This window comes from Anopheles gambiae, chromosome 2 (genome assembly GCF_943734735.2).
Source record: "Anopheles gambiae chromosome 2, idAnoGambNW_F1_1, whole genome shotgun sequence".
In the NCBI taxonomy this organism is placed as follows: domain Eukaryota; kingdom Metazoa; phylum Arthropoda; class Insecta; order Diptera; family Culicidae; genus Anopheles; species Anopheles gambiae.
In genome coordinates, this window is record NC_064601.1 from 87,487,138 (window position 1) to 87,509,994 (window position 22,857).

The window sequence follows — 22,857 nt, forward strand, 5'->3', positions numbered from 1 at the left end:
CACCCGGAGTCCGGAAACGACTTTTTGATTAAAGATTCTGCATCCGATTAGCTATTCATCAAGTTTACGATAGCTCAAATATTGAGTGTTAACTAGGTGAATACATCAAACTGCTGGAGTGGTGGTGGTTCGAACTGCTCGCATCCGTTCTGATCGGGTTGTCTGAGCAGCCAGCCCACTGGGGAGGGTGGCGAATTCCAAATAAGGAGCCAGGGCACGGATAACTGGTTTTACATCTGCACGCCCCAGTTTATCGATACATCGGGCAGAACACACTCCAAACTGGAGAACTTCCAACCCTTGGGACACAGGCGCTGCAACCCTGACATTTAGTGCCGAGTCGAAGTTGAAGTGTTTATTCTGGGAATTTAATCTTTCTCTCTCCCTCGCAAGCTGTAACCCACTCCTTCATTCCAATATGGCGCCTCGCAAAATCCAATGCGAAATGATAAAGTTTTCCTGCATAATCCAGTTTATAATCCTCACCTCCTCGAATATGGTGTGCCCGGCAGGGGAGGCCTCGGAAATTTATCGACACCACATGTCGATCGTAAAATTAGCCACCGATTAATGCGACTTTTCACCGGCCAGAGTGCCAAGGTCTCGGTGCCAAGTCAAGTAGGTGTCAAGATATAAACAGGTCTTTGCCATTCCCCGGAGCCTGCAAGCAACGGGTCTTAACGCGGAGAGAGGGATTGGGTATTGGGAACGTAAACCCATTTTACGGCCTGTTTTATATTTATTAACGACCCAACGGTACCCGGACTTTAAATCTGGGCACTGTGTGGTTAAGGGGCATAAGAAAATCCTGCGGGGGCTCAAAATCTCAACGCACTGGAACACTGGTGGTGCGGCTCGAGCAAGCGACAATCTTGCCCAAATCAGAGATATTCCAGAAGTGTTAACAGAGAAAGAGACTGGTTGGGTAAAGCAGCAGTACGTTCAGTCTTCACGCTTATCCTTTCCACTCACCTTCGCACGATGAGGTTCGCTGTTGGGTTGATTCTTGCTGCTCCGGCTCAAAGATGCCACCGATAAGGAGTTTCGGACTTTCTGGAAAGTCAAAGTTCACTGTTCAAGCGCTTCGCAACTCTGTTTTTCACCTTTTTTCTGTGCACCAATAATTTATTCTGTTGGATAATAAACACACACACACACACTGGAACGGCTGAAAAATTTACTGTAAAGAAAGTAACGAAAAAAACGTATTGGGATAACTTGCGTGTTTGTGTTTTGCCCAGTACAGTCCTTCTTAGAATATACAGAAACCCCGTTCGAGGAGCAAAACAGTTTCAAACTTTCATAACGCAATAAAAACACGCTTTCCTATTCGGGTTTTGTAATGCGCGTTAGATTTTGTATTTGCTGTCGATTGGTTCATTCTTTCGTTATTCTTTTACGACTCTGGCAAGAACTGCATCTCACTTGCCCCGTACGTAGCAGAGTTATCGCTTGTGCGCCTGTCTGGCTGTGCTGGGTTGCTTGCGCTGCGTCACAGGCGTAGGGCGAACACTGATTAAGCAGGCTTTCTCTCTAATCGTTGCGGCACCCGTCTTCGCACCAGCGTCGTCCCCGGTTCCTGGTGCACAGTTATGTCCCCTAGTTTGCTAGCGTCCCGGTTTTGTTTTTTTGTTTGTTTGCGGTCGGTTGTGCAGAAATGACAGAACCAGTTCACGGCGTATAACACCGCCTGTAGCTCGGGAGGAGCTCTTATCGGATTGGGGCGCATCGGACGCAGGGCAAATCGTTGCAAGAAACCGTTATTCCCAAGCCTGAATGAGACACACAAACGTACACATACACCAACACACAGTCATCCCATGGTATGGCTAGATCCGCAATCTACTCAATGTTTCTCTATTGACATTAATACATCCAATTAATGAAAGTCACAGCCCGGGTACGGACACGAACGCCGGCCACACGGCCACTTGGAAGAGCGAGTAGAGTTTTCCATTTTCTTTCTCTCCCCCACATGACACGGCGTGGAGAAAGAGTCGGGCAACCGCTGGTGGGGATTGGAGTTGGAGAAGATAGAACCCTCTCCTTGCCTTCCCCTATTGGAGGTCCCTGGTTAGGTCTTTGCAACCGTCGCTCAATTGAGTTTATTTACACCGCGACGCGACACAGGGCAAACCCGCCGCGGGAAGCACTGGTTTCATCGGTCAATGGCACTGGGAACGGCGTATTGCATACACGCTGCTGGAAATTATCCAACCATCTTCTGCGGGAACTCGTTTTGGAACTCGCTAGGCGGAATCGCGTCTGGGCTAAGCAGAGTGGAAGAAAATTTGCCAGCCAATACTACGGTGGCATGGGGTAAAGAAGTTATCAAAAATGCTTTAACGACAATGCTTGGCTCTTCAGCATCTCGCTGTCCGAATCTCGATCTATCAGCATCTTATATTATATCACTTTTTGTGTGCTTGTTTTTTTTTTGCTTCGCCTCCCACCGTGTCTGTTTCTGTATCTGTGGTGTTATGCTATTTCTTATGCTTCTTTGTTTTGTGTCCAATTTTCGTCGTCGTTGTGCTTTGTGGCATGTTTCGTTTACTTCCACACACATTCACACACATAAATGCGACACATACAAACACACACACATACATTGGCACTTGAGAACGTAGATACACACATAATCGATTACACACAGTGTCACACATACAGCATCTTCGCACAAAACGCCACACCATTATAATGTTGGCAACATGGCACGGCAAGACAATTCCCCTGTGCTGTCCATACACCCTCCTGCTATCGAACCCGTTTCATTTACACGCCATTTAAATGGTCCCTTTCCCTCCCGCCCGCGTCTTTTGCCGTTGCGTTCTGGTCTCTGCTTTTCCCGCACCCCTTTGCGTATTGCTGTATTGCCCATGGTTTTATGAAGTTTTATGCGTCTTTAAGCGAAAGGTGAAACATAAGGAACGCTGCTGTCCCGTACACAGTGTCGTTGCCTTCTTTTGTCGTTTCACCCACTCACAAACACACACATGAGTGCACACACACACACTGGAAGAAGATGCTGGAGATCTAGCACTGTTTGTTCAGGTTTAAAGTACCATACACAAAAACGCACTACACGATGCGGAATAGTTCGAAACAAATCGCTCTTTTGTGAACGAACGCGGCAGAAAAGGGTGTATCCTACACAACCACTCTCAGGGGGGTGGCGGTTGGTTGGGTTTTGTACGATGAAAGGGTGGAACAATTCTTACAGCAGCCACAAGACAAATCCTCCAACGCAGCGGTAGCGCAGATCGAACCAACGAACAGGACGAAAACTCACTCACTGAGACAGGCCGCAACAACTCACGGATGTCGCTTGCTGGCGTTGATTTTTCTGTCCACTCTCGCCAGCCGTCTCTCGCGGGCTCGTTCTCTCACTCTCTTGGGTGGGTTGCTGCCGTGGGAGAGATTTCGGCTCTCTTGCTCACCAATTTGACTATGCAGAATTGTAGAATGAAGTGAAAAAATTGTAATTTTAATGAAAAATTAGTTTGTAGAAACGTAGAAAGAAAACTAACAAAAGAACGCAAAAGAAACATGAACATTAACATAACATAAACAAAACAAATTGAAAGCTTAAGAGAAATAAGTTTGTAGAAACGTAAAAACATTAAATGCATTAAAAACGTAAAAGAAGCAGAACAAAAAGCTATGAAAAAATTAGAAATGAACATAATTTATATAATTTAATGAAATATAAATGTCGTCAACTAAGATATATAACACAGTAATAAATAAATAACCAAGAAGGGAAGTACAAAACAGCATAGAAACTAAACGCTTAAATAAGCTTATCTAATTTTGATGTTTGAAAGAGTTTTGATGTTTTGAAAATGAAAGTGATAGTTTTATAGAAAATTGGTAATTAAAGAAATTAAAGTCAAAAATAAAGCTGTGATAACACTAGCCTCTGATTATGGTAAATTAGCAAACAATACATCAATACATAATTACAGATCAGTAAACAAAATTAAACAATAACCTTACTTTTGCATAGCAGTTCACAAAAAAATATGTCACTAAGCGATCAAAGGAGAGCAAATTTAAATACTTGAGATCTTTGATGTCATGATGATGATGAGCAACACATTGATTTAGTTTCTCTATCATAAATATCTCTCTAAGTTATGCGTCCCTCAAAGATTCACCTCAGACGGACCTCACTGTTAATGAATACAGCCCATAGTGAGATAGCAAATTAGCATTACGAGAGCCGAGCGAGGGAGCAAAGAGAGCGAGAGACAAGAGAAATCAAATCAAAACAGGGCACTGAGCATAAGAGAACGGGGGATGATTATCTCTCGACAGCATCCCACCAAACCACCCGGAGATTGGAAGCCACCGACTGCTCTGCAGAAGCGCACACCGAAGAAGAAATGGCTCTCCGATGTTGCGTGCCCCCGGACCAACGCTGCCGGAAAGGGGTACCATCGAAAGCATAATTGACACCCGCGAACCGCTTACATGGTCGCCCTCACGCCGCCATCCCACCTGGTGGTTGCTATAACCTTCCGTACATGTTCTTCCCCAGCGTACTAGGGTATCTCCAAACTCACCCCCAAAAGTGGCGTGTGTGTGCGCGTGGGCGGTATGGCGTAGGTTGCGTTGTATCGTACCACCTCCCCCCTCCCCCACCACCCTCTTTAGGACAAAATTCGCTCGCCCTCAAGTGTGTCTGCAGCGCCCGAGGCGCCCTTGCACGGAGAGAGTGTGTACACGCTTGCTGCCGTTTGGCTGGCAGCATTAAATATTTAGCGATTTCGGTCGCTTCGGAAACCTGCATCTGATGACGCATGGGAGAGGGGGGGGGGGGGGGGCGGAACGCGATGTCTGCCGTTTTCGTCAGCAGCGTTGGCGAAGGTTACGGATGCGTGTTTGTTCTCCTGCCTGACATTCCGCGGACAAAAACGGAAGAAACTGCATGCTGCGACATCGCTGGAGGAGGCGCTCCTTGTTTGACTGATTTTTTTTTGGAGGTCGGTTGTTTGTTACCTCTTTGCCTCTTTTTAGCTTGTCTTTTTGACACATTTGTTTAACACATGTTTCTGAGAATGGGGTGAAAATTATGTCACGTTTTTATTGCAACTGGAAATGATTTTATTTTGAATAATACTAGCTAACTAATGAAGAATATGATACATAATTAAATACTCGAAGTACTCGACGTAAATTAAATGCTACTTTTAGTTTGACGAAAAATATTCCAATCTCTCCAGCTCGCACAGCTCTCAGACAGGGGAGAATTACTGGCCAAGCCAAATTAATCGTTACCCCCGCACATAGCCCAAACAACGCCCGGCGGAGTTTGGCCGTAAAATAGAGCAGCAAAAACAAAACAAGCAGACTACGAAGCGTCCCGCATCCTACAGCAATGGTACCGGGGCCATGTGGAACCGTCGATCTTGCTACGAGTGGCTTTCGTGTAGGAAGCGATCAGTCCCAAAATAGAAATAAATCCGATTTTCTTATCTGGCGGCTCCGAGCAGTGGGCAATATGTGTGTTCGTGTGCGTGCGTGTGTGTGTGTGTTGGGGGAACGAAAGGGGCGTTGAAGGCTAGAACAAAAAAGAAAAACCAAAAACCCTATTACGTTCTTGCTGCTCTGCTGCCTATGATCTCTGGGTACGTGGGAAAGGGAACTGTAAAACCCCTGAACTCACTCCCTCTAGTGCGGTCGTGACTGTAAATGGTAAATAAATCAGCAAAAGTGCGTTGCTGTGATTGCGGTTTCCGTGTCGATCGGTTAGCGGAATGAGCGTGCGAAACGATTTGCAAGCCGTGCTGGGTGTGGGTATGGGTACGTTGTTTTACATTGAACTAGTCCAGACTGTTTCGACGGTCCAACCACGCACATTACATGGAATGTAGCCTGGGAAGTTGAAATTGTGTCACTCAATTAGTGTTGTGAGAACGTGTAAGGCTTTCTTGAGGCGTTTTTGGGAGTTGTTGGATTTTTAATCAAGGTCACTTGTTATTTCAAGACTATCTATGCGACAACATTGTTTTGTATCAGATGCAATGCTCGACGGTGGATTTAGTATTGATATTGGAACTTGGACGACTTCAATCATATGAACGGCAATAATTACGTAGATTTTGAAGAGATTTTAGGGACATGAAGAGGGAATTTTTGGGAAATATAATCAGGATTTATCATGGAGTTGAACATGTTGAAGCTTATGCCAGTCAAGAGAGTGCATTATAGCCAAACACCGTACTTGGAATCACATCATCAACACTACCACTGGTCGACGGCTGCTTCAAGAAGTCTGCAGACGCAGAAAGTAGAAAATTGGAGCAGTGGGGATGAAGAACTCCCCAAGGATCGAACAATTCGGCACTTGGTGTGCTTTGTGCCGGAAGCAGCGACTGCTGCTGTAGTGCTCCAGAAGGACGCCCGAGAGGGAGAGAGAGCATACCGGGTTAAGTTAAGAATCAAGCTAGAACTTTATTTCAAGTACCTCGGTACCTCCTCCCTTTTCGTTTCTTTCCTCATCCACGCCGGGCAAGCGAAATGACCAAAGCAAAGCTTTTGTTGAAAAGTTGCCACATTGTTGGGAACGGAACACGACCGTCTTGAATGAATTCTTCGCTCAGCGTTGTCAAAGGGCAACCGTTGGCCCCCCGTAATTCCTGCCGTCCTCGGCCTCTTAGGGCTACGCGCTTGGCTGGTGCTACTCCAGAAGCAAAATTATACTGCCGCATACTTGCGAGTCGCGCACACTGAAGGGTCTTATGCAAGCGAGGTCTTTTACATTAGATCCTTTTACGGGCACACTGCTCCTGAAAGCCTCAGTACGTCCGCTCCCGGGTCTCGTTCCCGGGTCTTGGTTGTTTGCACTTGGCAAAAGCATAGGCAGCAGTGGATGCTGCTGTTGCCCAGGCTGCCTGCTAACGACTCAAGCAGCTCAGCGGTACGCAAAGACTGCCGTGCCGGTGCCGGTACGATAATGCTGCCATGGATCGCTTCAGAGCGTGACGCCAGTGTGCGGCGAAGTGGAAACAAATTACTGTAACATTAATACCTAAAGAATGTGCAAGCGAACGTGCGGTCACACACTCGGTACTTATGGGTTTGGCCCGTGCCCTCTCCCCTTTCGGTGCACGTGTAAGGGATAAATTTGTGATGATTATTTAGCAATTAAGAGCATCCACCTCACTGTTGCTATAAAGTATACAGTCCCGTTTTATAGCGTACGATGGAGGTTGGGTTTTTCCATGAGAGGTGTTCTCCCACGTACCAGATGGATCAATAAGGAACTAAGGTTTATGGTTCGTGTTTTAAGCCGTTAACCGATATTTTACGCAGCTCCATATTTATTCCAGGAAACATTATAAATTTGAGCTTAACACGGCTAATGATGTTGTTATTTTTGTTGCTGTTGTCACAGCTGAACATATGCATTCATTAGGATCATTTTTTTATGTAAAGAAGTTTTAATTTCAACTTTCAGAATTTCGATTCGATTATAGGTTGAAATTAGAGTTGAAAAGTATCTTAGACATTTAAACTGTTATACTTAGCTTAATGGCGATATGCCTGAGGTATGGTTTGTAGAGTAATCACAGCAATGTTTGGTTATTTTCTATAATTTTCCGGTATTATAATATTCAGCCTTTTGCCTTAGACATAGATAACTGACGTAGAGAAATTATCAACATATATCATAAATTGGTCAATATCAAAATCAACACTTCTATCGTACTGCTATGCTATTTCGATTAGTAAAGAAACTACGTCGACTAACATACACAAAGAGTAATGTAGAATAGTGCATTCATACTAAAATTAGAAGCGTTGCCCTGTGGGCTTCATTGATCGTAAGAGGAAGGTAAAAAAAATTATACAACATGTGATGCCGTAGGTGTATTTCCATGTGACCTCCCATATGCATGCAAACCATCGTTATGCCTCACATCTATATATCTATATATTATATAATTTAATAAAACAAGTTAATGCAGCAAGGGATACTCAGTCACTGCGAGCAAGGTTTTAAAAATAATGCCAATATTAGCAACAACTTGTAACGCCACAAACCTGCAGTAAGCTAAGTGTGAAAAAAGAACACAGCCAACATTGCTGCTTCTGGCATTTTGCAGCAATCTTCCTCGATGACTTTCTATTGCAACAAATTTCCTGATTTCCCGTTTGCACTGTCTACGAATCGATCATGTTCATGGTGTGCCAACAGTACCTACCGGGAGCTTTTGTAGAATGCACTTCACCCCTATTCGAAACGGTGACCAACCATTAGATCTTCATTTGCTGGATTGTGCACGTTTTCACGTTCGCTCTCCATGGGAAAGGCTGGGACCGAACTGCCCGAAGATTAATGCTTCGGCATCCTACACTTCTGTCAGGCGCCCCCTTTAACTCCCCCCCTCCCCTCCCCCAGTTCCATGTCACATTCCTGTCCACTCACCATTCAATTACATTGTCCGCATTGTCTGCGTTGAAAGTTCCATGCGTGCTGCGGTACTGCAAATCGGTGCACTGCGCGCTACCACATTGCCGAACTGCCGGAACTGTCTGCCAATAAATTCTCGAATATAATCACCGAAAACTGGTCGCCCCGGCCGGTACGGTAGGCGCGCGAACCCGGCTTGATAAATGGTGATGTTGGCTTAAACGGTGGCTCATGCGATTGGAGAGGTGCGGCCATGGGAAGCCGGACTTTGCAAACGCAAATGAACCGAATCCCGATACCGTTCCCGACCGTTGCTGTGCTTGGAGTTTTGCAGAGCAGGATATAAATGTGCTGTGTGCTTGGAGTAGACTAGGATATCCAGGCATTCTAGAAGTGATAACAAGAATAACAGAAAAAAACGGATGAAAGGGTTGAAGCGTTTAGGCTTTGTTCTTTTCTTTTCACTTGAGTCCTATTTGGGCAAATTTACGGCATTGAATTTGGCCCTGAATGGCTTAATTACTATTCAAGATAGAGGATTACTGTAATCTTTTCCAACGTGCAAAGTATATTTAAGAGACAGGAATACAGTTACCATCCATTAATTTAAACACTTTCAAACTATTTCACTCCTATCTATATCACAGTATTCTTACAGTATACTACTTCATGCTTCCAAAACCACAACTCGTTTGCCCTAATGACTTGATACGTAAAGACACGTGCAAAGTTAACTTCAATCTCAGAGAGCAAGCGTTGGATTTAATCCGACAGGATCCGATCATTCTAAACGATACTATCGTTTCCAGGAAAATGGCTTTTCTCCGCAATGGATGAGGCTTATGGTATGTTTCCTCAACAGACTCAACCAGATATATTTAGACAAAAAGGGCGAATTCCTGTTAAACAGAAATTAAATAATTTAACAAATGAAAAAGTTCAATTTACTACTTAAAGTGTTGGTTCAATTTTTCTTGTCATATGTTTCCATTTTGTTATAAAAATATATTATTCCTTTTTCTATATATTAAGGCAATTTTATATTGCACAATATACGATTTCACTTTGTGGTTTGGTTTGAGGAGTGTAAAAATTGAAGAAATAAATAAAAATGGACAAATTTTTATTAACATATAAACCCAAAAACCAATCATCCATTTTACGATCCATAATTTCGTTTGATTGTGCGAACGTAATACGAAGCATTTTCCAATACCTTCTATTAACAACTCTAGCTAATCCAATGAACTGTCTGAAATGATTATTGTTTTTTTTTTTGCAAATCAGTACGAATCAAAACGTCAACGAGTGCAGTCGTGTTTTGATTCATTTTTGCAAACCCCCGCGATGGCGAATAAGCGATCGCAATATGCGGACGGAACGTTCCGCATCGATTTCTCGATGGTGCCAAAGCGACCGTCTCCTTCGGAGACCGTCGATTTCATGTGCGAGCGGCTGGGAATCGGCGGAAAAAAAGTGCAAGTCGCCCAGCTAAATAGTGCGAAGAGCTGTGTGTTTGTGACGATGGAAAGGGTGGAGGATGCGGAGGCCATCGTCAAGGAACACAGAGGAAAGCACTCCATCACGCACGAGGAAAAGCACTTTCCCATCAATATTGAGATGGTAGATGGGGCGGTAGACGTGTCCGTGCGCGATCTGCCTCATCTAATCCCGGACGAGGAAATTGTTGCCGAGATGGCACAATACGGTGAAGTCCTATCCGTCACCAAGGGCGTATGGGCCCCCGATTCACCGTTAGCTGGTGCGCTCAACGGTGTGCGTGTGTTGAGGATGAAGCTGTTAAAGCCCATCCTCTCCTACGTAACACTCTGTGGGGAGGTTACAGGTGTGTCCTATCGTGGTCAGGCACAAACTTGCCGCAACTGTGCTGCACCGGTGCACCACGGTCTGAATTGTGTACAGAACCGGCAAAATCGGTTTGCGAACGTTGTACAAGTAAAGGCCACGTACGCCAACACCGTTAGTGCAAAAACAGTTGCACCCACACCACAAGCAGCGTCACACACTGCAGCAGGCAATAGTGGCCAGAAGAAAAAGAAGAAGAGCCGCTCAAGGTTCCTATCGGCGGCGACACCTGCACCTACACACGCAAACGTGGAAGATCAGCATCCACGCGACGCATCGAAGATCGCCGCACGACTGATCATCCCGATCGTGCCGGTGACCGTTCGGCCTTCCAGCCCGAAGCCGAACTCTCGCAAGGGGAAGATAAGCAATGCGAACGATAAGCATGTCGCTCCAGCTCTATCTATCGCTCCCACGACGGATGCTGTCGTCTCCGCGCATGATCGGCGCTTCGATGATGCGTCATCACCTGCCGTTCCTGCCGCTCCTGTGGCCACCGCCGCTCTTGCGGCTACCGCCTTTGCTGCGACTAATGCTGCTTCTGTGGCTACCGCCGCTCCTGCAGCTATCACCGCTCCTGCAGCTAACGCCGCATCCACGGCTGCTGCTCCTGCTGCTGCCACCGCTCATGCGGCTACCGCCTCTCCTGTGGCTACCGCCGCACTCGCTGCCGGCGCTCCTGCGACTGTCTCCACTCCTATGGATAAGGATGATCCTGCTGCTGCCGCCGCTCCTGCTACTGCCGAAGTCCCTGGTGCTGTCGTCGCTAACCCAGCGGCAACAAGTGCTCCACTGGCCCTTAAGGTACCGCTCGATGTCCTTCCTGCCCCCTTTCCAGGCCCTTCCACGGATGAACCGCGAACGGTAACACGTAAGCGAACCACTGAGTCAGATGTCGAGAGTGACGCCTCAAGTTCATCCATGAACAGCTTTACGATGGTCGCCAAGCGTAAGCCTGGTCGACCATCCAAAAAGGCCACCACCACTAACAACCTCTGAATTTCGTTGCGATGGATACGGTGACCAATAATATAAGAACAATTGTTAATGGTAGCTGTAATATAGCTTCTATTAACATCAACACCATATCCAGCGCAACGAAATTAGAAGCTCTTAAGACATTTATCAGGACGATGGATCTGGATGTTGTATTTCTGCAGGAAGTATATCATACGGATCTAGCGCTTCCAGGATACAATGTTTTGTCTAATGTTGACGCGTCGAGGAGGGGTACGGCGATCGCTTTACGGGACCATTTAAAATTTTCTCACGTCGAGCGCAGCTTGGACTCACGTCTAATCTGCGTTCGGTTGGAGAATATAGCCACCCTATGTAACGTTTATGCTCCTTCGGGAAGCCAGCGTGGGGCGGAGCGGGAGGAATTTTTCAACCGTACCGTGGCGTTCTATCTGCGGAATGCATGTCCTCATGTCATTCTTGCGGGCGACTTCAACTGTGTGTTGAAGTCGAAGGATGTCACGGGTGGGGGGAATTTCAGCCTTGCTCTGCGAAACGCCGTAAACAGCATGGGTATGAGTGATAGCTGGGAGGCTCTCAGAGGCAACTCTGTGGAGTTTTCCTACATCACTAGTGGTTCGGGGTCACGCATCGATCGTTGTTATGTCTCCTCTTCGCTGGTAACACAGTTAAGGACTACCGATATGCATGTGCTCTCCTTTTCGGATCACAAGGCACTCACAGTGCGCCTCTGCCTCCCAACCCCGCCCAATCGTTTGACCAACAACGGTTATTGGCAGCTGAGGCCACACGTATTAACTGAAAGAAACCTGGAGGAGTTCAGATGCAAGTGGAATAACTGGACTAAACAGCGTCGAAACTACGGCACGTGGATCTCGTGGTGGGTGGAGTTCGCGAAGCCTAAAATAAAATCATTTTTCCGCTGGAAAACAAATGAGAGATTCCGAAGTTTCCACTTGCACCACGAACTCCTCTACAGAGGGTTGAAGTCCTCATACGAGCGATATCTGTCTGACCCTAACGAGTTGACGAATATCAATCGTATAAAAGGTAAAATGCTTCTCCTTCAGAGACGTTTTTCCGAGGACTTTAAACGTATCAATGAAACCCGCGTATGTGGCGAAAACATCTCGACCTTCCAGCTTGAGGAAAGGAGGAGGAGGCGAACTGTGATCGAAAAACTAAATATTGAAGACGGGACATCCTTAACTGATAAAGACGCGATAAATGTTCACATTAGGAGCTTCTTTTCAGAGCTATACACCACAGACAACACAGACAACACACAAACAGACGACACATTTACATGCACACGCGTCATTCCTGAGGATTGTGAGATCAATAATGGTTGCATGGAGGAAATCACTTCTGGTGAGATCCTCTATGCGATCAAAAACTCACAGTCTCGAAAGTCCCCTGGCCCAGATGGAATACCCAAGGAGTTTTATCTCCGCGCGTTCGACGTCATCGAGCGCGAGCTTGGGCTCGTGCTCAATGAGGCACTCCGCGGAGAGATTCCTCGAAGCTTCGTCGACGGGGTCATAGTGCTGGTGAGGAAGAAGGGGGGTGGGGATGCCATGTCTTCAATTCGACCTATATCACTCCTTAACACAGACTACAAGCTTTTGTCGAAGGTTATTAAACCCCGTCTCGATTGTATAATCGGGAAATGGGGGATAATCTCGACAGCGCAAAAGTGTTGCAACAAACCTTGCAACATTTTTCAAGCTGTACTCTCTGTTAAGGAGAGGGTGGTTGATTTGAAGATGAAACGCAAGTGTGGTAAACTAGTCTCCTTTGATCTCTCGCAGGCGTTCGATCGCGTCGATAGAGGCTTCCTCTTTAATAACATGGTTTCTATGGGTTTCAATCCTGGGCTGGTGGGGCTTTTGAGAAGGTTTGGTGATCAGTCCTCCTCCCGTATCCTAGTCAACGGATCCCTATCTCCCCCTATTTCCATCCGACGATCCGTTCGTCAGGGGGATCCACTTTCCATGCACCTTTTCATCCTATACCTTCATCCCCTCATCACCAGACTAGAAGGCATATGCTGCGACCAGGATGACCTGGTCAATGCGTACGCCGACGACATCTCGGTGGTGACTACCTCATCCCAAAAAATCGAGTTGGTGCGTGAGGCTTTTGAAGCGTTTGGCAGAGTCTCCGGAGCCCGCCTCAACGTCGACAAAACCATCGCGCTCGACGTGGGATACACCACATCAAATGCCATTCAGGTCCCTTGGCTTCGTACCGTGGAGAGGCTTAGGCTCCTCGGTATATTGTTTACCAACAATGTACGAGAAGCTATGAGCCTCAACTGGGACCTGTTGATCCACCATTTCCGACAGCTGGTGTGGCTTCATCGCGTGAGGGACTTAAACGTGGTGCAGAAGGTTGTTCTGCTGAACACCTTCCTACTCCCCAAGCTGTGGTTTGTTGCATCGGTTTGTGGCGCCCGTGCAATGGACATAGCGAAGGTGACCTGCACCGTGAACACGTTCCTCTGGGATGGATCCGGAGGCTTCCGAGTCCCACTGCAGCAACTGGCGCTGCCTCGCAACCGTGGTGGGCTTAACCTTCACCTTCCTGCCATCATGGCCAAGGCGCTGTTGACGAACCGGTATGTTACGGAACAGGACTGTCTACGAGTCGGAGGTCAGCACATTTCTTGTGCTGGGAATCCTCCGAACATCGCCGCTGTTTCGTCAACGTACCCGTGTCTGCGTATCGTCATACAGCAACTTGGCTACCAACCCCCATCAGCCACCATCACGACACGCTGGATTCGCCAAACAATGACGGAAGTGCTTCTTGAGCCGAAGGTAGCCTTGGAAAATCCGTCAGTGAATTGGCGGCTACTCTGGCGCAATATTCATCGTTCCTGTCTATCGTCCCTTCAACGCAGCACGCTCTTCTTGCTGGTAAACGGCAAGATCAGCCATGGAGAGCTGCTGCATCGAATGAACCGCGTCCCATCTCCGTCATGTTCGTTTTGTTCTGCAATAGACACCCTGGAACACAAATTCGCTGGCTGCAGAAGAGTTGCTGATGCTTGGCAGATTCTGCACCAGCGAATTAGCGTTGTAATTTCAGGGTGTCCGTCTTCGTCAACGTTATTGTTCGGTTTGTTGCGTTTGCCTGTACTAAACGGCATTAGTGCAGGTAAACGCAGCCATATCCTAAGTTTGTTTGCGAACTATGTCATCCACATCATTGGAAACAATGATGCTGTGATTGACATAGAAGTTCTGCGTTGTTCATTGTAAAAATTAATGTTAAATAGAACCTAAGCACGTTTTTAATAAAACATTTATAAAAAAAAAATTTCAAATTCACATCAAATCCGTTAGAACACGTGTCGAAAGTAAAGCTTGTAAAATAAATTCCCCTTTATCCTGATCCGATCAACCCGATCGTTTGCCCGAAAAACTCACACGACAGTAATCCTGCTTTATGGTCGATAATGGTGCCACACTTCACTCGTAAATTAATAACTTTTCACATCGAGCAAACGAATGCGTGATGGGGTTTCGACTGCTAGGGTTCATTTTCTCGATTGCTTTCCGTAGAAAACAAAACCGTCGTCCTGCAGCCGAAAAAAGGACACGGGACTGTAAAGTCTGCCAAGCGAATGAGTTCCCGTTTCCTTGCCGAAAAGGAATCAAGTAACAAAATGCAGGGGGACACCGAAATCGATCGCAAAATGGGCAGCAAATGGGATGGTACATAAAAGAAACAAACCAAAAAACAACATGAGGAAACTACTTTGGCCTTAATTAAAAACTTTCTTGGCAACGGGCGCTCGGGCAACCGCCTTACCGTACCTGGACCGGGCCCCGCTTCCGGCGTAGTGTATCTCCCTGACGCGTCAGACTGGTGGCAACCGATGCCAAAACCCTGGACGCGCTGGTACGTGTGATATGGGACGGTCGTTTTGTGCCGTCTAAACGGCGGCACTGGATGTAAAATTGGCAAAACTATGCATAAACTTATCTATACGTTTTATTAACGATGGCAGTTTTATGCCCGCCCGGTCGATGGGTTGCATCTGCCCGAAGGCCAAGAATTCCAGCGGAAAATGACGGAGAGAGAGAGAGAGAGAGAGGATCCCGTGGAATGGCAAGTTTGCTGGACGGTGGTGTGTGCATCGTTTATCCAAACGTTTCGAAGTACTTTGAACAAACTTTGCCCAGACCTCCGGCTTCTTGCTCGCTTGTTCCAAGAACCTTCTTTTGCCGTGCTGCTGTGCACTGCAGGGCTCGAGACGACCTGTCTGGATATTGCTCCTACACCGTCGTCCAGCAATCTGTCCGACGTCTTGAGCCACGGCGACTGGGGGAGGTCCTTTGGAGCACGGAAAATGTAACGCACCTCACACACACACATACACTCACACCACCGCTTCTCCTCACAGGGGGGACGATCGGCAACAGCAGATCGGCGGGAATGGAAGCAAGAAGCAGCCAAAGCAGCAGGTAATTTATGCAAAGCAAGATACTCGACGAAAACCCGGGCGAATTTACGATTCTCTCGGTCAAATGTACCGTGACCGGTTTGTCGTTGACCGGGGCCAAAGAGGAGCTTCACAGGTGAAGAAGAACCTCACGGTGGAAAGGGACCGAAAACGGGGAGGTTGGGTTTTGGCTTTGACTTTTCCTTGAATCCTTTGCGTAGTCCGACTTTGCGTCGCTACCGTGTAGCGTATTGTTTGGAGCAATTAAATTCTCGTTCAGTGTCCAAGAGAGCATAAACACTGGAGATGTAGTTAATGCTCGCTTCTGCTTAAGGTTTCTGCAGAAGACCGCCATGTTGTGTAGGTGGTTGTTTGAAGAATTAATATGGCCGGCAGTGGAGTGGGCCGAGTGAATGGCGTTCGCTTTAACGAAAGAAATATAATCAAAATGTCGCAAAGCATTTAATATTCCGCAAATGAAAAGAACTTCCAGACAGTTCTTAAATTAATTCTGCGGAGGGAAAATATGATTTACTAAGAAGCTGATTAAGAAACATTTCATAATTTGCTCCACAATTTAAAATACCCCTAGAACTATGCAATTGTATATGCAAAGGAGCAGTCCCGGCAAAAGCTTAACACTTTTAGAATCTCTATTAGTGGAGTGTTCCGGTAAATAGTTTTTAATACTAAATAATCTGTATATTTCAAAGAAGCCTTTGATTCTGTCCTTTGATTAGAAAAACTCTAGTATTTTAGGGATCCCCAAGGACTACTTACTGAAGGCATATTTGAGAGTTCTTATTTATTTAGTTCGTTAATAACGACGACGCTCACGGAATGCGGACATATTGAACTTGTACAGGTCATAGGCGTGGTTGAACGCGACACACATAACGTTAAATGTCTGAAATTGGTTCGATAACGTGAAATATAGAAAGCTTGATGTGGTCTGAGGGATCTTGTCGGTGCAGAAAGGTTTAATTAGCATAGTATACTAGGTGCGTCAATCGTGTTGTTAAGGAGACTGTCTACAAAGAGACATAAGCCTATTTGGTTACGAGTGGCTAAAGACTGAAGACCTAATAGTGGACAGCTAGCTTCGTTCGAAGGTCGAGGGTCTCCAGCCCTCCAGGGAAGTAGCATTATCGCATATCTGATAACCTTTCGCTGTATCGATTCTAGACGTGCAGACGATATGTCTGAGGAAGGGCTCCGTACTATGATAGCATATTCAAAAATTGGACGAACAAAAGAACAATACAAAGCAATAATAGTCGTAGGGTCGCGGAACTCTCTCGGCATTCGTATAATTAGACCTAACATTTGTTTTGCTCTTGATATCACAGATTCACATTGTGTTCTAAAGCTGAGACGGCTGTCAAGTAGGATACCAAAACCGTGAATGGAATTGGTCCTTTTTAGAGTTTGATTAACTGTGCTGTAATTAATGGATAACGATTGTTTAGCCCTAGCAAACGAAATAACACTACACTCATCAACGCACAAGGACAAAGCATTATTAGTGCACTACAAGTTGAAAACATTTAATGCTTGTTGGAGACACCTGCAGTCTTGTAAATCCTTCGCCATAGCAAAGATTTCATCAGTGAAGAGTAAAACTCTATGATATTGAAATATTCTAGTTAGTTTCCAGCATTCCAGAATTTCTTCATGCGAAACATACAGAACCTGAATTAAAATGCAGAAGTTTAACTACCCGTGGTAAAGACTGAAAGGCCTGAAGGTGTTCAGCATTGTTTGAATGTCTTGTTTGCTAGTGACAGGTAATTCCAAGTCATTCAGACTACATCCTTATCTAGGAAAAACGATTAGCTACGGAAGCAACAGAGTAACCAGTAACACTCAGGAACGGGTCATGATATCGTTAGTTGTACATGATATGACGTTTTGATTAAGGTAAGCTTTCGAGATTGGGTATGATAGAGCAAGATCTCAACATGTAAATTGCATGATGTCAAGTCCGCTCAACCATGCAAATGAATGATATTGTTACTAGAATGCATTCGAGTAACTATTTTCAGATAACGATAACGGTCCAATCATGTGGTGCACCAAATGAGTAAGCTAAAAATGGAAAATCGGATGAATCAGTTCGTTGGGAACAAAAATCCACCAACCAAACGTTAAATCACGCCTAGAAAATCCGTATCAATTAGTTCCATATCTCGCTTATCCTTTTCTATACCTGCCTCGCCCTCTCATTCTCCTTTCTCACCTACACCTAACGGAGAAAAATTATTGCCATCTGTAAAATTTAAGACCACATTAATTTTCCGACCGTGGTGCCGGAAAATTATTAATCTCTTTGGCCGCGCGCGAAAAGTTTGGCCCGGCTCCAAATGAATTGTTTCCGGCCGATGCTGATTGCTTTATTTCCCATTTACCAACTTATCATTCGAGAGGCGACGTTTGAGCTGGAGGAAAAATGAATGCTTAAATTTATTGTTTTCCCCGTTTGTGTTTTTTTGGGTTGTCATTTTTTTTTTTGGCAATTTTTGCCCTTTTGTTATCATTATTCGACGGTGATGCGTCATATGGGCCAAGAGGGCGGGTGAAGTTGCTGCGATAATAAAAGAGAGTGTTGTTATTGCATCAAAAACAGCTCACTCCCGCCTCGCTTACCGTTTAACCCGAAATCACTCGGCCACTCGGGTCTGATTATCGCGCTCGACCGTTAATGCTTGTTGAATTTTATGCACGCACTCTTCAACCGACATACATCCCAGCTCCCGTTTCGAACCCCTCCCATCGCAACGAAGGGTTATGTGAATTTTAATAAAATTTAATTTTAATTTCTTTCTTTCTTTCTTCTTTGGCACAACAACCGATGTCGGTCAAGGCCTGCCTGTAGCCACTTGTGGGCTTGGCTTTCAGTGACTTATTGATTCCCCCCATAGCAGGATAGTCAGTCCTACGTATGGCGGCGCGGTCTATTTGGGGATTGAACCCATGACGGGCATGTTGTTAAGTCGTACGAGTTAACGACTGTACTACGAACCGGCTTTATGAAATGAAATTAGGTTCAATTTTAATTTCATAACCGTCAATAAAGATCAATCAGCTCAATCGATGGGCACAGCATGAGTCTTTCCATCGTCTGATGTATGCTGACACCAAACGGCATTGGAGAAAAAAGCTCCGCGCGACCACAATAAAGCGTGTGGGAAGTGGACCATTTTGCTACGTCCCATCCAGTCCCTCTGCCTTGTCCCTTGCCATGTGCAGCAAAAAATCTATACGTTTTTCTTTTTCTCTTTTTCTCCCTTGTTTGCTGTCATCAAGCGACAAATCGATTGTTGTGTATGGTGATGAAAATTATACAACAAATCAATGAACAAAAACACACCCATACACAGAAGGAGAAAGCAAATCAACCGGGCACTACAATCGTGTCCGAGAGTACAAACTGAAGCACCCATGATCGGGCATAATTGCGAATTGGATTCATTATTCACGCTTATCGCACGCAGCAAAGAGATTATTGTTAAGAGAAAGGGGACAATGGAGGGGTAAGAGCAGCTGAAGTGAAACATTAAACTAGCGGCAATGCAAACACTCTGTTGCAAATCGGAGGTGGAAGGCTGTGGAAACAAAAAACACTCATCGAAAGAACAATAACTAAATACAGTCAAATCGGACAGCATAGCATGCGATTGCAGCGAGTAGACAAATTTGTCGCTGCAGTATGCAACTGGGATCGATATCCATTTGCAGCATAAAATGTGCACCCGTGAGGGGTGGTGGTTGCATACCGTGTATCAATCTAATATGTGTACCGTGTGCAAATATTTGCATCTATTAAGCACTCATACGCGTATCACATTTACATTTGTTCAGTGCGTGCGCGGAGAAGAGTAGATGGAGTTTAGTGTATTTTGTTTTTGCTTTCTTACTGATCAATTTGGTTGTCTTTTATTTGCTGTATATGTGTATGTGAGTGTGCAAATTTTCATCCTGGAATTGATATTAATTTAGCAGACATGGACATGGCAGAAACGGATGAATTTTGAGCGGTGTGCTCTGGTAGGAGGGTATACAGCAAATAACATATTGCATTAAGTCTGTCAGATAACGATTGAATTTGTTTCCAAATTAATTGGCATGTAGCCGTCATACGTGATTGCAGAACTGCACAATAGCGTGCACCATGAAAAGGTTATGAAATAATCACATTTGATGTTACAGTCGTTGCCGCATATTTGCCCACCAATTTATCAATGTTTGTTTCTAAAGCATTATTAATTTTGGTCTGTAAATCGATTGATTTGGTTGGAATGTTCTACTTAGTTGCCGAAAGTATGTGTGTGCCTCAAAATGAATCAATGAGTTATGGGACGTAAAGTTATGGGATTTCATTGTATTGCAGATTTTTTTCATAAATGTACCATAAAAGTTATCACAATTCTTCAAGCTGAACTGATAATGAATTAAAAAACAACGAAGCAAACACCGTTGACCTACAGCAGCGATGTCAAACTCATTTGACTCCATGGGCCAAAATGCCTCTTAAAATAGGAGCATGGGTCGCATACTAGTTTTTCTATGATATTGTATTCATATTCATATTCATATTCATATTCAAATTTATTTGTCTACCTTTTGGTTACACAAATACTTAAATAATACTTATTACCTATGTTCCTAACCTAACAAAAATTAACACAAATTATCTAAAATTTGAGAAAAAATTTTTTTTAGAAAATTAGAATTTAAAATTTAAAAATTGAAAATTAAGGCAGCACGGGATTATGGAGGGTTCTGATGCGGGATCGGAAAGAGGATAAGGGAAGGTTGAAATCAAACATAGAATATACACAGTTAAATCGACGAATTGCACGAAGAAGGGGGTCATTACGGCCCACTGCAGTTCGGCGGGAAGGGATCACTAGGGGAGGGCGGTTTCGAAGAACACGGTTAGGGGCGTAGAAAGGGATAGAAGAAAGAAGGGAAGGAGAATCAATATTACCAAGGAGTAATGCGGCAATAAAGGTGGATTGGGCATGGGAACGGCGGTTTTCCAATAGTTCCAGGCCAAGCTGCCGGCACCTGCCCTCGTAAGGAGGTATGGGGGAGGACAATCTACCCAGGATTTTACATATAGCAAAGCTGGTGAACGATCGCTGCACCCGCTCGATACGTTCCACGTGGGTTCGAGCTATAGGGGACCAGACTACTGAGCAGTACTCCAAAATCGATCTGACCAGAGAGCAGAACAGAGTCTTCAGGCACATTGGGTCGGAGAAATCGCACGCAATTTTCTTTAGGAGACCAAATGTTTTCCGCGCCTGATTGACAACTGAGTCAATGTGGTGGCTGAAGGTGAGGCCTCTGTCAAGCAAGACACCGAGGTCTTTTACGACACAAACACGATTGACTGGTACAGAATTTAGGACGTACGAGTAAGTGATTGGAGACTGCGAACGACTAAACGAAATGACGTTACACTTATCAGGACATAATGTGAGGGAATTACTAGAACACCAAGACGAAAAACGATCAAGAATATTTTGTAGGGAAATGCAATCACTAGGAGACGAAACTGGGAGAAAGATTTTGAGGTCGTCTGCGTAGCAGAGGAAACACTCAGGAGGGAGGGTGGTACGGACATCATTAATAAAAATTATGAACAGCAAAGGACTTAGAACACTACCTTGCGGTACGCCTGCACTACATGAAAAGGGAGTCGAAAACATATCATTAAATTTAACACTATAGGAACGATCACATAGAAAAGAACGTAACCAAGATACAAAAAGATTATTGACGTCAAGTTGTGAAATTTTATTTGGAAGTAAGGAATGAGGAATACGATCAAATGCAGATTTGAAGTCAGTATAAATAGTATCAACTTGTTTAACTGACTCTAACTGGGATGATACGAAAGAGGTGAAGGACATAAGGTTAGTTGTTGTAGAACGGTTAGGAAAAAAGCCATGTTGCTGAGGGATAATAGTAGAACAGGTGAGTTTAAACATATAGGTATGGATAATATGCTCAAATACCTTGGTTATTGCGCATTGTATTGAGATGCCACGGTAATTGGAAATGACAGACGGGTTACCTTTTTTGTGAATCGGAACTAGCCATGCTCGCTTCCACAATAAAGGGAATGAAGACGAGGACAAAGATAGGTTAAACAATTTTACCAATAGAGGGACGAATAGAAAAGGTGACTTTTTTAAAACCGAGGCTGGTATTCCATCCGGTCCAGGGGAGAAGGATGGCTTAAGTTTTTTAAGAGCTTCAGAGACTGTATTAACATTGACAATACCCTCAGCCCATGCGACGGAGTTTAAACCAGGCCACATGCCCTCAGACTCTGTCAAAGGTTGACTCTCCGGTCTAGACAGACCATTGGCGAAATGCTCAGCGAATAGGGAACAGGTGTCAGCAGCATTGTCCGTAGTGACCGAACCGAGCGACATGGAAGTAGGAAGGGAAGAGGGATTACGACGCTTCTTGGCATAAGACCAAAAAAGTTTAGGATTACGGTATAACATGCATTGAAGCCTTCCAAGATACAACCTATAACTGGCCCGATTATAAATACGAAAAGCAGAAGCGGCATATTTGAAAACTCTACGATTATACTCAGAAGGAGTTGAACCGAGTTTTTTGAGGGCACGTGTCCTATCCGCCTTTAATGACCGCAATGTAGCATCGTACCAAGGAAGGCGAGAGGAGGGTTTAGAACGAGGACAACATAAAGGGAGAGCTGCCTTAACAATATTACTAAATTGCTCCACCGCTACGTCCACAGTGGAGGGAGAATCGGTTCTAATTTACTAAAAAATTCCAATCAGAGTTGGTTATGATTTCCCTAAATTTTTCTAGGTTCATTTTCCGATAATTCAACTCAGATTTGTTATCTCTAACATTATTACCATTATGCGGTAAAGGAACATTTACTACGAATTCCAGAGGTGGGTGATAATGATCTAATTTAACAATAGGGTCAATACTACAAGAAACTGGTGAACATGAATATGTCACTAACTCATTAACAAACACTAAACCTAGTTGCCTCCGAAAAATATTTACGACCCCTGAAAGTTGACGCAGATTGAATTCAGCTAATCCGTCTATAAAGTAGGATGAGGCAGGGTTAACGGCAAGC

General features: G+C 44.9%; 2 protein-coding genes across 10 annotated transcripts in view; one reads left to right on the top strand and one right to left on the bottom strand.

Annotated features, from left to right (window-relative positions):
• Positions 1-3,376, bottom strand: part of LOC1276354 (uncharacterized) — a 68,177-nt gene extending 64,801 nt beyond the window's left edge. For 2 of the 9 annotated variants that reach the window (XM_315691.5, XM_061652114.1), the window contains exons 1-2: positions 3,219-3,362; positions 973-1,180 (exon numbers count right to left, since the gene is read on the bottom strand). The gene's annotated coding sequence lies outside the window, so the exon portion shown is untranslated. Of the gene's footprint in view, positions 1-972; positions 1,181-1,429; positions 1,510-2,944 lie in introns of those variants that run through there. The other 7 variants (XM_061652115.1, XM_061652116.1, XM_061652118.1 and 4 more) reach the window with 7 other exon arrangements.
• Positions 3,377-9,708: 6,332 nt separating this feature from the next.
• LOC133391877 (ice-structuring glycoprotein-like) lies at positions 9,709-14,587 on the top strand. Its single transcript, XM_061648455.1, has one exon. It carries the CDS (start codon positions 9,767-9,769, stop codon positions 11,282-11,284), a length of 1,518 nt encoding a protein of 505 aa, XP_061504439.1. The 5' UTR covers positions 9,709-9,766; the 3' UTR covers positions 11,285-14,587.
• The last annotated feature ends 8,270 nt before the right edge of the window (positions 14,588-22,857 follow it).